This window comes from Channa argus, chromosome 8 (assembly GCF_033026475.1).
Source record: "Channa argus isolate prfri chromosome 8, Channa argus male v1.0, whole genome shotgun sequence".
In the NCBI taxonomy this organism is placed as follows: domain Eukaryota; kingdom Metazoa; phylum Chordata; class Actinopteri; order Anabantiformes; family Channidae; genus Channa; species Channa argus.
In genome coordinates, this window is record NC_090204.1 from 4,516,363 (window position 1) to 4,533,670 (window position 17,308).

The 17,308-nt window shown below is 40.0% G+C and overlaps 1 protein-coding gene across 6 annotated transcripts in view; it reads right to left on the reverse strand.

The window, feature by feature from the left end:
- Positions 1-875: 875 nt before the first annotated feature.
- prdm5 (PR domain containing 5) overlaps positions 876-17,308 on the reverse strand; it is a 29,827-nt gene continuing 13,394 nt past the window's right edge. Inside the window, exons 13-16 of one of the 6 annotated variants that reach the window (XM_067514192.1) lie at positions 16,799-16,892; positions 9,383-9,468; positions 5,127-5,231; positions 876-2,303 (exon numbers count right to left, since the gene is read on the reverse strand). In XM_067514192.1, the coding sequence (XP_067370293.1) occupies positions 2,139-2,303; positions 5,127-5,231; positions 9,383-9,468; positions 16,799-16,892 (450 nt within the window). In that variant the 3' untranslated portion in view covers positions 876-2,138. The other 5 variants (XM_067514193.1, XM_067514194.1, XR_010915067.1 and 2 more) reach the window with 5 other exon arrangements.

Below are 17,308 nucleotides of genomic sequence, written 5' to 3' on the forward strand. Positions count from 1 at the left end.
GGTTATCAAAAGCAGAGAAGTCTTAACATGTGGCAGAGTAATATTCTACTGTTGGGAATCCCTACTGCTACTGTACTACTGTTTGCCAGTGTATTTGCGAGTGTGTCAGCATGGCCTGGAAACCTCTCACCACAAAAGAGCAGACATGGGGCAGCATGAATACAGTGGGCTGCACGGGCAAGGTGGCAAGGGCCACGCCCTGCATGGCCTTGTGGTGAACCGAGCATCAGTGGCAGAGCGGGTTAACCCCGCCGCACGGGACTAGATGTCACCACTAACTATGCTCCATGGAAAGCCTGACATTGGCTAATAGGAGCTCAGAGATATCATGGTGTTTTTGATTTTTACTCTAGTGCTGAAGTGTAATCTAACATGAATACAATAAATGAGATAATTACTAAACAAACAGCACGCACTCAAAGATGTGAGGAGAAACATACTGTTATAGTTACATGTTTTAAGGAAGCCAAAACCACACATGGCAAGATTTATTGAGTTTGAACAGCCGCCCGTCTGACAAACTTCACAGAACAATCATGTGAACGACTAACAGCGTTCCCACTTCACTCCACCGATCGTGATATTCTCAGGGTTTAACCCTAAGATACAGGAGAGCGTCTGCAGGGGACGGATGTGAGAAAAAGGCCTTGCATCCACAGAGAGAAACCATCAAGAGACACTCTCTCTTTAGTATGTGGCTTTGCAGATCAGAGGACTGGTAACTGTGGCCTTAAAAAAAAAAAGCCTTAATTAGCCTTTGCTCCCAGCACACTGCCAACCCAAAAATGGGGGTTAGATCAACAACGAGAACCCAACGCATTTGATCAAAACCGTTTCCTTGTACCCCCCAGCATCAGCAGTTCATAAACACATAATTAGAATGAGCAGAGGAAATGGATGTTTGGTAAGTGATGAGGTTTTATACATTTCAAAATACAAAAGTGTGAAGTGACAATTCACAGGCTACACATACAGCATAAACAGCTGGGGAATGGGCATTTCTTCAATGGGCAGTAAATGAGGAAACAAATGGATCTGGATATAAAACAGGACATGACTGCACTTCTCCTGGAGTAGCGTACTGAACAACATTTATTTAAGTACAATGTAAACACTCACTGTAATAAACATTCACCCTGTGCATTAAAAATGCAAACATACTCATCGATTCAGTAAAAAAGCAACAAACAGTACAATTTCCAACAGTTACCCCCCGCTGGTCTCCAAACGTCATGGAAAAGAAGGAAAAAGCTGAATTAACCCACTTCAAGTTAATTATGTAGGTCTCACGTTCATCTCCCAAATAATACCGGAAAAATTGTCTGTAAAACAAGTTGGGGTCTTTAAGACATTCAGTTTCTACTTGGTTGCCTGTAGTACAACAACAAACATTCAGCTTTTCTTTGCGAGTTTTCGTGGGGCAATTCCTAACTTTTCAAACAGACTGACAAAGAATATGCCTGAAAGACTGATTTGACCAGGTTTATACTCTGTAACTCTCAAGTAAAACACAACTTTTATTTAAGAGCTGTTTCAGATTTTGCAGTTGTTAGCTCCAGTTCTCTCATTCAACTATCGTGGTTTAATACTTTAAAAGAGTGATATTCCGGATGGAGCTCAGTGTCCAGTATCCAAATTCAACAAGAGAAATACTGCTTGGACACCAAAGAACAGGTAAAAAGTAGTGTAAACATGTAGAAAGTGTAAAACTAAAAATAAATTGAACATGCCTTTTCACAGATCTTGTAGAACATGGCAACTGGCCACGGATTTACAGTACTGTATGCTATTCAGACAGTAAGTCAGTAAATACTACAGTGGAAGAGGTCAGGCTGTGACGGGAGGAACAGTAACACTGGATTTTTGCCCGTTGAGCAGACACAGCGGTTGTGGAGGCAGATTAAACGTATCTGTAAGTCTGTTTAGTCATATTTCCAGAATGACATGTCAAAATATTACAGTCAATGCTTCAGTTTTGAAATACTGTCCCTAATGCTTTTTATATTGTAAATGCATCTTTAATATTAACATTTCTGCTCTCTTCCTATCTATGTATGAATACAGTTTGTACCCACTGTGTAAGACTGAACATCATCTAAGGAATCAGACATTTTGAGCCTTTGCTTGCATATTCGGCTCTAACTCTCTGTTTCCCCGTGAACATTCTCCATGTGTACTTTGAGGTAGTCGTTCCTGGTGAACTTCTTATGGCACAGCTGGCACTCTGCCATTGGCCGGTTAGGGTTGTGTGTCAGTTTGTGTCTGCTGAGCATCTTCTTCAAACTGAATGACAGGTCACACACCTACAAAACAAAAGAAACACAGGAGTTCAGTGGCCAAAACTAAAGCAGTTAAACACACTGCATTTAACTGAGTTCACCTCAGTTTTTCTGCTCACTGCAGAGTTTAGTCTTGTCACAGGCAGAGCCAGAGATACACATAGTGATTTGTAAGTCTCACACACTTCGCGACAGAGAATCTCCACCAGTAGCCATTAGGAATACACACAACGTAACATCCATCAAGAATGAGCCATTTTACACTGTACAAATGACCTAATGGCCTTCTATCAATCATGGTAATCCTCCAGTGGCTGGGTTTTAACTGCAGTTTAAGACAATGGGAGTCACAGCATGTCTCCTCCTCCCTGCTTTTATAATTTCAGAATTCACATCTGTGGGTCACTGTCAAACATAGCAATGAATGAAAGCAGCAGAATGACAATATATTATGTCGATTCCTCTTATTTTCAGGTGACTCAGATAATCAGATCGATCCATATCAATTTTTATTAGCTTTACTCACCAGGTAACATTAAAGACACTGTAGTTCACTCTAAAAATCTAATATAGTTATACTCATATATTTAGATTTTTATAAAGCAAAGCAGTGACAGGGGCTGGTGAGAGTGGGGCCTCCATGTTTCAGTGGTAACCAGACGTTACTGGATGCTTCTATAACATTTTTAATGCTGTTATGACAGACACTGAGTACAGAGCCCCTCTAGCTTGTCTGGAAAACATTCCTGGAACTGTGAGATCCTTTTGTCTGAATCAAAATCCAGCCTAAAATACAAGCCACATGTTATTTCTATTACATTTAATAGTTTAGCATAGAATTATTTACATGAAAATGTCTCTTCCAAAGCTAGGGGAATAAGAGTCCAGATGAACGTTGGGCGTTGCTGGGAGACGGGTTCTGGTAATGCTTCACTGACAGTCAATGGGATCCTGATTCTGTGGTCTTAAACAACAATGATTCTCCGGGGATATGGGCACATTTTCTGGTTTAAAACTCAGGACGATTCCACGGATTGAGGCTCATTAGAGTGTTAAAGCTCTAATGGGAATCTGAGATTCCAGAGTTGAGTGATGGATGAGACTCAAGGTTATTTTTCGATGTTGGTCAAAGAATTTGGATTTTTATATTCTGGTCTCACAATTTCAGAGCATCATCCATGACTGAACTGTTTAGAACAGGGGTAGAATATCAGGAAAATATGTGAGCTGTCACAGTTGTGAGGCTGACTCATGTTGCCCTGGTGATCAGCTCTGATTCTCTCCTGCCTTTTTCTCGCTCTCCTGGCTCCTAATCAGTCTCACACACCTCACCTTTTACCTCTTTCATATAAACCCTATTCACCTGTTTTCTGAGTGGTCAGTCTCTTTGACCACAGAGTTTTATGTGGGGCGTAATCTTTCATGTTACCTGCTCTGGCTATGCTTTTGAGGATTTTCTGTTTTTGCCTTCTGAGTGTTTTTGTTTTGTCCTAAGACTTTGTGCCCGCTGTTCACAGAAATCAGTAAGTGACTTTTGTGTTTCTGAATACTGGCAAGAACTCTGTGGATCATTTTTATATGTGGAGTTTTCCGCAAGACAGAAGAGTTGTGTTTTTGTTAATACTTCCTGTTGCTTTGTTACTTATTCTTTTTAGTTGTTACTTTTAGGTTCCTGCGATGTTTGCTCTCCCTGGATTTTCCAGCCGCCTTTAGTTTTTCTCTCTGACTCCTGCCGTCCGCCTTCCTGCACCTCCTCCCTGGTTTCTGCTGCTGCACCAATTCTGTTACTCTACCTCCACTCACCTTGTTTCTTATTTCCCCTCAGGTTGCCCTACTGCTTCCCGGTGGCCTCCCCCATGCTCACCCATTCAGAACCACCACCCCTTCTGTCCCATCAGTTACTCATCACCTAATAAACTTATTTGCTTTCCAATTCCTCCGTGTTCTGTTCTTTTCTGGGTCCAACAAAAACGTTTCCTGATATGAGTTTTAGCAATATTGCCAAAACTATTGACCGTACAACAAAAGTTATATTAATGGATTTTGTCACTCCTAGTATTCTTGGTATTTTTTCTTGTTGGGAAATAATTATCAACTTATCAAAGGGGATGCAAATGTTTGCACTAATATTATTTTTCTTATATGTACTTTTTGTTTCTTAATTAAATATTAAGTTTACATCCTCTTACATTGAAACGTCATAGTGAGGCAATGCAAACCTAACTCTAAAAATACACCTTCGGCTAGTACAAATATTCTTTTATCATTGAAGGTAACAAATAATTTAGGAGTGTATAAAAATCCTGTTGCAATATACACACGTCATTAGACTACTCTGAAAATACAGATCAGTCATAAGGATGACATGTTTGATTTCTAAGTTGATTTAGGGAAGGTCACGCTGAATTTAAAAATATGTTTATCAAGTATGTGTCCAAATTTGACTTTGTTACAAAGTACAGTAGCTTAAGCAACCAGAGCACCAAACTCCAGTAATTATTTGATTACTTTCTAGAAGCACCGGCACATAACTCTTACAGAATCCCTGCGCAATAGGTTGATGGTGTTAATATTCATGATATTCTAAAAAAAGAAATTTTAAATGCCCTGTTTCCCATATTTTAAAATGGTGATTAAACACATTGAAAATGTTTTTAAATATGGATCTGGAAACAAGGGTAGTTTCTGTTTATGATCACTATCTGCCTCTTGGTAAGCTCCACCCAGTTGTTCCCTACTTCTGCCAGAGCACCATCACACACAGTACAGACAGATACATACAGTATAAACCAAGGATCAAGGGAAGACAGGCTAGTTCAGGTACAATAGAGGGAGACAGATACTTGCATCACATTGGAAAGGTTTCTCTCCTGTGTGCGTCCTCATGTGCTCGTCCAGTCCTCTTTTCTGGCTGAAGGCCTTGTTGCACTCACTGCATTTGTATGGCTTCTCCTGCAGCGACACACACATGCACACACCAGGTTTAAAGAAGCACTTCATCTGTTAATGTGTGCAGCAGAGCACAATACACAGAACAATACTTCCCCAGTTCGGTCACATATGGATAAAAGCTGGAGGAAAAATGTGTAATGATACACACATGTGCACGCACACACATACACACACACACACACACACACACACAAAGAATAAAAAACAAATATCACAGTGGAAATGTGGAAATATCCTAGTAACCCAATCACACACATACTCATTTTCACACATTTAGCCTTTCTTCCTTCACACTGTGATGTTCTCAGTGTGGGTTTATGAAGATATGAAACAAATGATTGCACAGTCCCTAGAGTGTGGAGGAAATGACCAGCATTGGGGCCATCAAGAACACAGATTCCTCAAAAGAGTAAGAAAAACATGGCACCAAAATCTCTTTGAACATTTATCAGTGCACTTGCACTCTGGGGCTGTAGAATATCATTCCTCTGTCTCCACACCTCATCAGCTTACGAAAGAACATTTCCTCTGTGCCTTTTGGAGGTCTGTGTCACTGTCAATCAAAGCTGCTATCGTGCTCTGGGTGTTTCACAAAAACTCTTAGTATGTGTGGGCATCAATGCATGCGTGCGCCTGTGTGTTTATATATGTATGTCAAAAAGAGTGGACAGTAGGTGTGTCCTACAGTCAGAGGGGAAAAAGCGGTGACACCTAAAAGACCTGAAGAGAAATAAGAAGTGTTGAGATAGCGGGAGCTGGTTCCCAGTGTCACTCTCTGAGAAGCTGTTTTTGACAAGTGTGGCTGATAGCAAAAGCTCTACCCATTTAAAGCTTAGTTGTCATGGGAACAGGGTGAATGCAGGAAGTAAGGGTCCTGGGAACGGCACTATCATGTGGGCGGGGCAAGGAGTGCCCAGTGACACAAGATACAAAGGGAGGTAAAGATCAGGTTCACTGCATGTGCACGTGTGAGCGGGTGTATGTGTGTGAGCGGCTTTAAGTTTGCAACTGTTTGTGTGTATGTGACAGAATCCAGAGAAACAATGAAAATAAAGCTGTGTCTGCGTGAGAGAAACCCGCCTCGAGGAAGCAGACATAGTGATGATCTGTGTGATGCAAATTTCCACTTCAATGCCCTACTTTAACAAGGACCCTTTCTTTGCTCCACAGGGGAAGGATGGATTAGGATGGCTCCTATATTATAAAGAAAAAACAGACAACAACAAGGGGTCAAAGGTCAGGAAACACATGGATGGACTTAGGTGATGTGGTGTACCCAGAATGCAACACGATGACCCTGGTAACATTGAACATCTGTACCTGGTGATCTTCCCTTTTCAGCAGCTGTTCACCTTCTGACCTTTGACCTGATATTTTCCTGTGAAACTGACCACTCTCTGCAAAAAGCACATCTCTAGACCCAGGGATAGACTTCTGTTTATTTACTCCAAAAGAGCCTCATGTCTCACATGTCCTGTTAAATATGTAGGTATTTGTAAAGCAGCATGCCAACAGGAAGTCATGCTATTAGGCTTCAGGGTGCCTTTAGAAATTATCAAACATTTTATTGCCAGAAGGGTTGTGGTGAGGCACCATTTTTGAGTTGTCGTTTAAATTTGTCTGGGGTTGCTGTGGTTCAGGAGGTAGAGCAGACTGTCTACTAATCTTAAGGTTGATATTTCAATCTCCATCTTTTTCTGTATTCTTTGGCAAGACACGGTCAACCCAGATTTGATGGCCAGTGTGTGTGTGTGTGTGTGAGAGAGAGAGAGAGAGAGAGAGAGAGAGAGAGAGAGAGAGGTAAACTAAAGTAAGCAAAGCACTTTGGTGCCATATAAATACATGCATCATTTTATCATTGTTAGTTCACCATATATTAACAGAATCGGTCTGGAAATTCAGCCCCATTGCTAACAATATACAATACATTTATTCTGTCTTGAAATGAGAAGCCTTTATTCCCACAACCAAGATGGAATTGTTTACATAAAAAGTACATTTGTAACCATACTAAATACAGACACATCCATTCTCAAACCAATGTTGTGAAAAAAATCCCTAATATTCAAAATGTCAGCAGTTAATATTACCAACAAATATGTTCCATTTTATTTGGGGGTAATGTGGTTTGTGGTCTGAACACAAACTTCAAACACATCCATCTCAAATTGTCTGGCCATTTACTGTGAGCTGCAGTTCCTTCAGCCAAATGACATTTGTTTTACTCAACAGTGACTTCATCTGGCTCTGCTGTTTGTAACAGTTCAGCCCATATTTCAGAGTGCTATGAGCAAAGGCAGATCTGAGAGCATTAGGAACGAAACATCAGTCAGTTTAATCAGCAGCTCACAAGAAAATTATACCTGCCTGCTTCTACTACAAGACGTCGACCTGGGCAGGATACCTCTATTATCAACACTGTGAAATGGCAGAGGGTTGTGCTCTGGACAGCATTAACACAGAACAAATCTCTAAAATTAACAGTGCTGACAGGCCCCGACTGTAACAGTCATAGCTGAATAAACTGATGATGGAACTCTATGATGAAATGCTTATTAAGTCTCATTTATCAAAAGTGACACAAACACATATGTCCAGATGCTCACAAAGAGCTCATGGAAAGTGTCGCTTTGGAGGAGAACTTCAATGGGTCAAGAAGTGACGCAGGGAAATGATGAAGTGATGCCCCAACCCAGGAAATGACCTCATCAAGTCCAGTACCTTTTCCTTTCTCCACCATCTCCAGAACATCAAAGCAGCGTTTCCTGTCTCTGAATGTCTGCCACACAGCCAATGGTTGTCAGTGGAGTCAGCTGTTCTCACTTTATAGAGAAATAAAACTGGGAATGTGAGCAGCCAGCTCAGTGCGAGTGAAGTGTATCTAATTCATTCTTATGTGGCACCTCTGTGTTTTGTGACAGCAGGTATTACCTGATGATTTATGAAAAGAGTCTGTAAATGTGGGAATTACCTCATGATTAAATGGGCAGGGAGTGTCACAAATGTTAGACAGAGAGGAGACAGGACTTTTTTCACCAAGCAGAGTGTGTGAGCATTTCTTTATGCACATTCTGGAATTAAGACAAAGCCTGAGCAGAAAACCTGAAGCACTGAAGCAGAGACTGAATGATACAGTGCATGTCAAAGGGGACACCAGGGACTGAGTTGGCACGGCTTTTACTCTTTCTGTCTTATCTTTTTCACATACTGTATACTAATGTACATGTGGCCAAAAGGAAATTGAAAACAGATAGAGCAACTGTGTTCCACTGCCGCTTTAGATTAATAGTGGCAAACACCCATAAAATCCCCAAATTTAACCCTCTGCAGTTGATAGATGCACCTGCGCATCCAAATCACAGCCTCTCTTTAAGATAATGTATTGCGAAGACAAAGGGCTGCAGACAATTGATTTTTTGTATGTCAAAATTGCAGATGTCAAACTCTATGGCAGTTTTCTAATGGTGTAAAGAAGCCAAGTAAAATCAGTGTTATTATAGAAGGTTTGCGTGTGTTTAATTGTGCAAATTAGGATGCATCTGGCACTGCTACAAATATTTTTGCCATTTTTATAAATTTTCTTGGTGGAACAAAAAGTCCCCTGTGTTAAATGTGCTGACGTTAGACTCGTGTGGTTTTAGAGCAATGTGTTATTACGCTATGTCAAAATGACACACAGGATGTGCTGACAAAATGACAAAACTATTGGCATGGAAACAGTTTTAAGGTGGAAAATAAAGGTGAAATCAGAAGTATTCAAAAATGACCAGATATACCCTAGACTCCAGAGGGTTAAAGTGAACATGCCTAAAATTGAATAGCTTATACAACTTCTCATTTTGCATGCTGGAGTTTAGAAGTGCAGATACTGGCAAAACAAAATACTAAAAAATGGCGGTGACTGGTCAGAGAGTTTGTAAGTGATCAGTGAGCAATTGATTTGATGCAATAAAGTACATACTCTACATTTCAAAATTATCAATACATGTCCAATTGAGTTAAACTAATAAAAATGTGATTGTAGTAATAATACAACACATTGTATTAGTGCATCTAAAAAGCAGAATAGCAGTTAATACCAAGGGTAGGAACCCATACTGAGCAGCATTCACAAACTTACCAGCAGAATAATAGTAATTGTTCAAACTTACACGAGTGTGTGTGCGGATGTGCATCTTCAGGCCATCGTTCTTGCTGAATGCTTTGTCACAGTAGGGGCACTGGTACGGACGCTCACCTAGGGAATGATAACCATTGTTGTGTTTGATCATTCACATACTGCATTTGTTTTTTGGAAAACTTTTGATTGGAACTAGACAGAAAAGTTCTTGTATGGTTGTACAGTATGTTGCACATGTATGACACTCACATGTGCACAGATAGATATTGCCCAATATGACCATTGTAGAAGAAGCCACCCTGAAAATAGAAACAACTGAACGTTTATGTTTCTTGAAAAAGCTAAAAAGTGACATATCCTGTGCCACGGATGGTTCACGTCTTTGTGCTGCTACAGTAAATGCACTTCCTGACCTGGTCTAACACATATTTGACCTGGCTACTGGTAGACCACATATCATTCACTCAGAGTCATTAATTTCTGCTGCCCATTGACTTTCCACTGCAGAGCAAAAGCTTGTGTTGGCTAAAATTCATGAACCACTATCTGAGCTACAGTACAAGTGGCCAGCAGCTTAGGAGCACAGCAGAGGCAATGTGGCTTATCCTGCCTGGATCAAAAGCAGTTCTGCCGAACTCCTATAGATCCTATCTGAGCACACAGCACTGATGACAAAGAGAAAGTGACAGGCTGTCAGTCAAACAGTCCGCTGACACATGGATCCATTTACCACGTGCTGATCCACGAGCCAGATAGGAGCACCAGAGTTGATTACCAATCTATTGAAGGGATATGAGGTAACCTATAGGGCTGGGCTGAAATTTCAGAAAAGGTTTCGGACAGAAAACCCAGTATAAAACTTACAAAGAAAAAATTTCTGGGTTTAATAATACACAGTACAATTTAATGAAAGTCCCAAAAATAGATACCAAAACTACACATTTGTGTCTGATCTAATTTCTTGTATGTTTCATAGTAAGATAATCTCTCTTTTGTGACTAATTGTTGAACAGCCAACCAAGTAATTTTATTGATGGGGGAGATGTTTTGCCCCTTTAAGTAATAAGGTTAATTAGCTGTGTTTCCTTGGGATTCAAAATGCAAACATGCATATTAGATCAGAAAATCCAGCTAGGGAATATACTGAATGAGAATACCATTATTATCCAACGGCTCTAAACAAAACTGTGTCAGTGGAATACTTTTATTCTGTTTTGTAATAGCCAAGTCTAGCTAAGCATGTGGGTATGAAGGTGGTGAAGGTAAACACCACATTTTTATGCCGTGGCATCATAGACAGAGATGGCCAGAGGCTTTACATTGGCGAGTTGTCTGCTTGTCCATATCATTTTTGTGAATGCTATATCTCAGGTACACCTTGAGGGAAAGTTTTTTCAAAATGGCAAAACGTTGGTCAAATTTTAAAGATCAAGGTCACTGTGACCTCACGTCCTTCCCATTTTTGTGAGCACACTTTACTTTAGAAATGCCTGAAAAATGTTTTCCTTTAACATATAAAGTGATGCATGTAATTTGCAACTTGACTGATTGACAGAGGCAAACCACCACAATGCGGTGATTATAGTTTTACATTTTCACAGTAAAAGTTATGTTGGAAAAACACATGTTCAAAGGTATTTGAGCATTTGTCTTGCCAGAAAACACCTTTTTAATTCTTATACGAAATTATTGCTTTTTATTTCCCGAGTCAATGAGACGATTATATGTTGTTTCTTATAAGTATATTTTTGGACTCAGATTACCACTTACAATGATTATTTTCACAGGATTTAAATCCCATGAAGCCTTTGTCTTACATCAGAAAATCTACAGCATCTGTCATGTAGCAGATATACAAGTTAGGGTCTAAACCCAACATAACCACCCCCACAAGAGGGCTTCAGAGGAACATATGAGCGAGTGCCATGACACAAAGTAATAAAACATGGAACCTCATGCTTGGTGGGGAAAGGGTTAACGTCACATATGTGGACTGATTACACATTCTAAAACATGTGCAGCATTTGGTCCCTAAATCCCCATCTGCACAATTTCAGCCTTCAGGAGGCCTTTTGTTGACAAACAGAAAAATCTGAATCCCAGATGTGTTATAAGACACAGGAGAGGCAAATCCTATGTCTCATGTAGCATGTGTGGTATCAGGTTAAGGCCCAGTGCCTAGCCTTTAGGAGTCCTGGGGAAGGCATTAGTGTGCTAATAGCACCAGAGCACAGCGTGCCAATGTACTTCTGTGGCTTGGATCACATCCCTCCCAGGAGCTGGCTATTGTCAGTTAATACACAGCACTGACAGCCACACCTTCCTTACACAGAGGCTTGCAATGATTGCACACCAATTCACCTACTTAACCTATACACGCTCTGCTTCTGGACATGGATGCCTCATCTGGAAAACAGAGAAAAGTATGTATTTGATGGTTTCTAAAAGAGAACATAAATATAAATCAGAAATGTTTCGACCAATAAATCAAATCCCAAACTCAAAATTACTTTGTTTACTTTAAGTCCAACCTGCTTAGAAAAAAAAAAAAAAAAAAAAAAACAGCAACTCAATCCCTTAGCGAAACAGGAAATAAACAAATGCTCTTTGGAAACCTAAGTAACAGTCTTTAGCAACATTGGTCTCAGTTATTCATGTGAGAGGCTTAGTGTCTGGCCTGTTGAGTGTTACTGTAACTAGAAACCCTCCACTTATTCGCCAGATTGGACCAGATTGTTTGGGGATTATGAGGGGTGGCTGCAGCACTGAGCTGGGGCTTTATGTGTGTGTGGAGATGGTAACTGATTTAGCATGTGCTGAAACAGTACACCACCTCTTTGACCCTGGGTGTCTCCCCCGCCCCCTGCTGTGGCCCTCACACCCCTTGACTGCTAATCGATCCGTTTGGCACCCCTTGTGTGTAGTAAATGTGAGTGTACAGCCATGTGTCTGGTTAGCAGATGGTCGGCTTTGTCGTTTTGCCTGCCGAAAAAGCATTCGTGTTACGGAGAACGCTTTGTAGCTTCGGGGCTGCGGTCTGAAAAACATTAGTGCTGTCCGTCTGAAATTAATTCCTGGTTTCCTCCAGTTCAGCCCAGACAGTGGCCCTCCACTGTCCTTCTCCCTGGCCTGTGCCACATGCCGACAGAGGCCACAGAGGTAATGTGATATCAGTGTGTTGGATATGATAAGAGATTGCCTTTGATGAGCTGTAGGAACGCCCAACGACTTTTACACTTGACCTTTCAATTATAGACTGGGTCTCAGTAGATTTCTCCACTTCCTCAAACAATTCTCTTAAACTCACCCATGTGAAGATATCTGTATCACACAAGTCCATACTCAAGCTGTACCACACATGCAGCAGATCTGCTCCTGACAAATGTCTCAAAACACAGTTCCCAATCAAAATTAAGTTTCCGCGCTGCACCCAAAAACCTAAGAAGCTGCAATAAAGATGTGCTATTCATCGCAGAAGCAGACAGTAATTCAGTACATGGTGATTTTACTTTACTAGATTGTAACCATGACCACAGTCAAGACAAACAAAATCATCTGTACGTAAATAGGTTCAGTGACTCCAGAACTCTACCAGATGTCCCTTTGAGGTCAGTTCTGTCATGAGATCACTTAAAGCTGTGATGCGTAGCTTTTTAAAAATCAAAATATACCTGTGTATGATTACCATGACAAATTACTCTACGGTCAAGACAATTAGTACTCCGTTACTGGCACCTGGTCTGTGCCAGTAAATTAGCTTTTGCATGTGTAAAAATAAAGATGCTACTTCTCAGAAGTGCGTTGTTTCTTTTTTATTTACTGACGATGACACAATATTGATTAATATGACCCTAATTTCAAATGTTGTCTCATTAAAACGCATGTAGTCATTGACTATACATTTGTTATGATCATTTAATTACAGCGTTTTATTAAACTTACATTTAAAATATATGTACCTTTGATTTACTGATTTTTAAAAGCTTAACATAGCACAAAAATCTAAAACAAATCTTTAAGTCAGTGAAGCACATCTGTTTCTTCTGTGCAGTCTATACCTCTGTGCCTGAGCACAGTTGACCCCTAAAGTCCAGTTCGTTTGATGGCACAGTTCCATTTAACCATTTATTAAATATACACTTTGTTGTTTTAAACATGTAGCACACAACAGGAGATTGTCCCAATCAGATGCCAAGAGTGTACGATGGTCAGAATGTCTAGTGTTAGTGACAATAAAAAATAGCTTTTTGTCAAAATTAGTAGTTTTTTCAGTTTGGATTTGAATGTTTAGTTTAGTAGGAATCATCCTGCCTCTCCCCAATCGTGACAACATACACGTGATCAGGATGTGTGTGTGATGAAAAACACACCAAAAGTCCTCTTAAGCTTAATAAAAAAAGTTAGTTGATTTGAAAAGGCCCAATAGTGAGTAAATTTAAAGATTAGATCTGGATCATTGTGTTATGTTAAAGAAAATAACAATATATTCTATATTTCCTATTCTGTCAATGTGTCTATATCTGTCATGTAACTCCCCTCTCCACAGCGTGTGCTGTACAGTAGCATTTTTTGAAATACTATTATGAAACAGATCAGACAGCACCCTAGTTGCAGTGCAGTGCAAGTGAAAGTGCAGAAATGTAATATTAAATTGTCTAAAGTAGTTTAGCACTATTTTGTTCAAATGATTCTTATTTTAGCAAGGTGTAAATTTTCTATGGAAAAACACTTGATTGGTTTTATGGTCCTGATTTGTTGTAATGTAGCTTATGATCTTACATTGATCACTGTGCCCAAACAGGACACTTCCTATGATGTCAGTATGACAGCAAGGCTCTGGTTCTGTCAACATTTCCCTTGGCACAAATGATTTTCATGACCCCAACATGGTTATTTACCACATCATGGCACACATGGTGGGAAAATCTGCTCTCACTGAGCTGTGATCTGGAGAAGGACACATTTGCTCCATCATGGAGCCAAAAAGAATAATTCAGAACATGACAGAAACATCCATCACGACTACTGAGTTCCCCAATGTCTTCTACATCCTTGTCCAAGTTTTTGACAGCTCACATTTTATGGGTTGTCGGTGATCTCATAAAGGCTGCTCTTTGAGACGCCTGCCTCAGTGGCACTATAACTAATTTGATTGAGCTTAACGTGAGGTTCTAACCAAATCCAATCAAAATCCAAGCCAATTATCCACTTTCATATTTCTCTCTACAATTTGGTTGATGGTGAATGATGGGGAAAGGAAGGTTTTAACAGGTAGACAGTCAAAGCTGATTTGTTCCTGTGAACCAGGAAGTTAGAAAAATGAAAAATGTGTTCCGCCATCACGAGTAGCTGTTGATTTAAACATCTTCACCCGGGCTGGTGGCTTTCTTTAAGAGATTACTATCAGAAAAACTGGTTCAACTTACATTCATGGAGTTGTTTTATGATTTACACATTCCACATTTATGTTGTGCACTTCACGTATCCTTAAATGAGTTACTTGATCTTTGTGTGCCCAATAAAATTACTGTTCACTGTTTGAGAACAAGATAAGTCTTGTCAGGATCGTCGCTCAGGGAATGACTCACACTGTTCACCACAGCTTATTTTTTCCCCTCACACACAAACACAACAAACAAAAAAAAAACCCAGTCTATAGAATGAGGGGACAGATTTACAGCCAGTCAGGGTCAAGGGTCATCCGGCTGGATGCTTTCTTGGAGTGGTCTTTTCTCTCTTTACTCCTTTCTTTCTTTGAGGTGTCCCATCGGCTCCCACCCCTCCCCCAACATTCCTCTCTTTTGTTTATTCTATATAAATACAATCAGACTGGGCCGCAGACCCACACTGGTATACATTCTCTCTTTCTATTGGTTTGTCCTTCACACGTACACATGTGCGAAAACACACACATACACAGCTCGAGCACACACAGATACAATGGACGCTGTTGACAAAGTGTGGTAGGCTTGTCAATGGGCAATCACTTTGACACCAGTCACATGTATACACACATTTCGACACACTATTCTTGCCAACACCTAAAGAAATAGTTGGACAAAATAGTGATTTAGCCTAAATATTAATTAAGGCTGAAAATATATTTGATTTTATGGCTGGAAAAACTTTGAGAGTGAATGGAGAGTAGAAAAATAGAAAATATGATTTAAACACGGACTTTATTACATAACTGATCAACTAACCATAATTTGCCGAAGACCAGGAAGACCAGAAGATCGAGGCATGTAAGGAGGACTGACACTGCCATTGTTGCTAAATCTGTTATCTGATTTTTGAGTGTCTTTAAATAGGTCCGAAATTTTGAAAACAAGAAAAATAAACATTTGTGTTCAGTCTCAGTCTGCCCCCCCAGCCGAAAAAAGAACATGAGAGAGAAAAAAAACAAAAAAAAGAGAGATGGCGTTTAAGTGGGATGGAGGATTAGAGGGACAGTCAGGAATAGGGCAGAGAAACACAGGGAGGCAAGAAGACTGAGCGCCTGCGTTTGGGGCCAAGAAGTGTGTGTGTGGCTGTGCCAGGTCTCTGCACCAGTCTGTTGGTAAGGAGACACACAGGAATGTGTAGTTTTCCAGTTTAAGGCAGTTTAATGAACATCCAGGGCTCTGTTTCTGTGGCACTGTGCAAAGACTGGTGCAAGCAATGCTACAGCATGTTAGAGCTTTTTAACACTAAGATCACAAATGGACCAATGTTTAGATGGTAGGACAGGTGTATTGGAACAGTATTCACAGCTAAGTGTTGGTATTTAGAGTTTTTTTGGGTGATTTGATTTTACTTTAATATTGTCGTGACAACAGGCATCCAATATTTGACAATTCGTTAAACATTTTATTAAAAGTAAATTTTACTCAGAGTTAAATAAAAAAATGCTCCTCTTAGTTCTGTATAGTTAAAATAAAGCTATAGCCAACAGCTGGTTCTTTCAGCCTAACATAGCTTGTATTTTATATCATATTGTGTTTGCATAAAAACAAACTAAGATGTGCAAATTTGTGTGGTTATGCACCAGAGTCCAAGATCACACTTCTTCCATACGAGATCTATTCATTTGTGAACTATAGAGGAGCTGGTGGTGGATATTGTTGCATTTGGACAAAAGTTATGCTAACCATCGTCCCATTTAACTCTTAGCCTTTCCCAAAATGTTTGCAAAACTGTTCCTTTAAGAAGAGCAAGTAAAATGGACAAATATATTTGCACAGTTAGATGGAATGATCTTTCTTAAACACTAAATACATTTCAATCACCTTTAAATATGCCTAAAATTCAATCTGACTACTTAAGACTATCCAGACCAGTAAGACACTAAGATGCCCTGTGGATGTGTCGACATGACATTTCATATCTTCAGCTCTAGTAAACAATGTTAACAGCAGCTGATGGAAGATCAATTCAACAAAGCATTGAACTGTGGAGTTCCACTGACCTGTATGGCTGCGGATGTGGACCCTTAGAGTGCCGTTGCTGGCAAACTTTTGTCCACAGTAGGGGCAGATCTTCTCCTTTTCCCCTGTGTGTGTCTGGCAGAGAAATAATAAACAGACATATGGTTGATGTTAAGAAGAACATTTGTAACACTCATCCTCACAACCTTACTACATTACAAATTCAAATGTGATTCACAGTGAAAGCTGCAATTTAATGTCAGACCATACAGTCATCAAAACTTTTACCCGTATTATGCACTTTCTTCACCCAACCACTCATATAACCTGATTTTGGAATGTTTGTTGTTACCTAAAGCAACTTCACATGCACCTTTGAGGAAGATTTTCTTATCTGCACCATATGACTGGGTAAAGAAAAAACAACGTGGTAGACTCAGTGAATGGATGCACATGTTCACATGACAGTGAATCCACTGGGCTGCCCTGAAGGTAGGATAAAAGTACGTGGATGATGCAGATTTTCCCAGATCCAAAGCCTCATCCTCCTC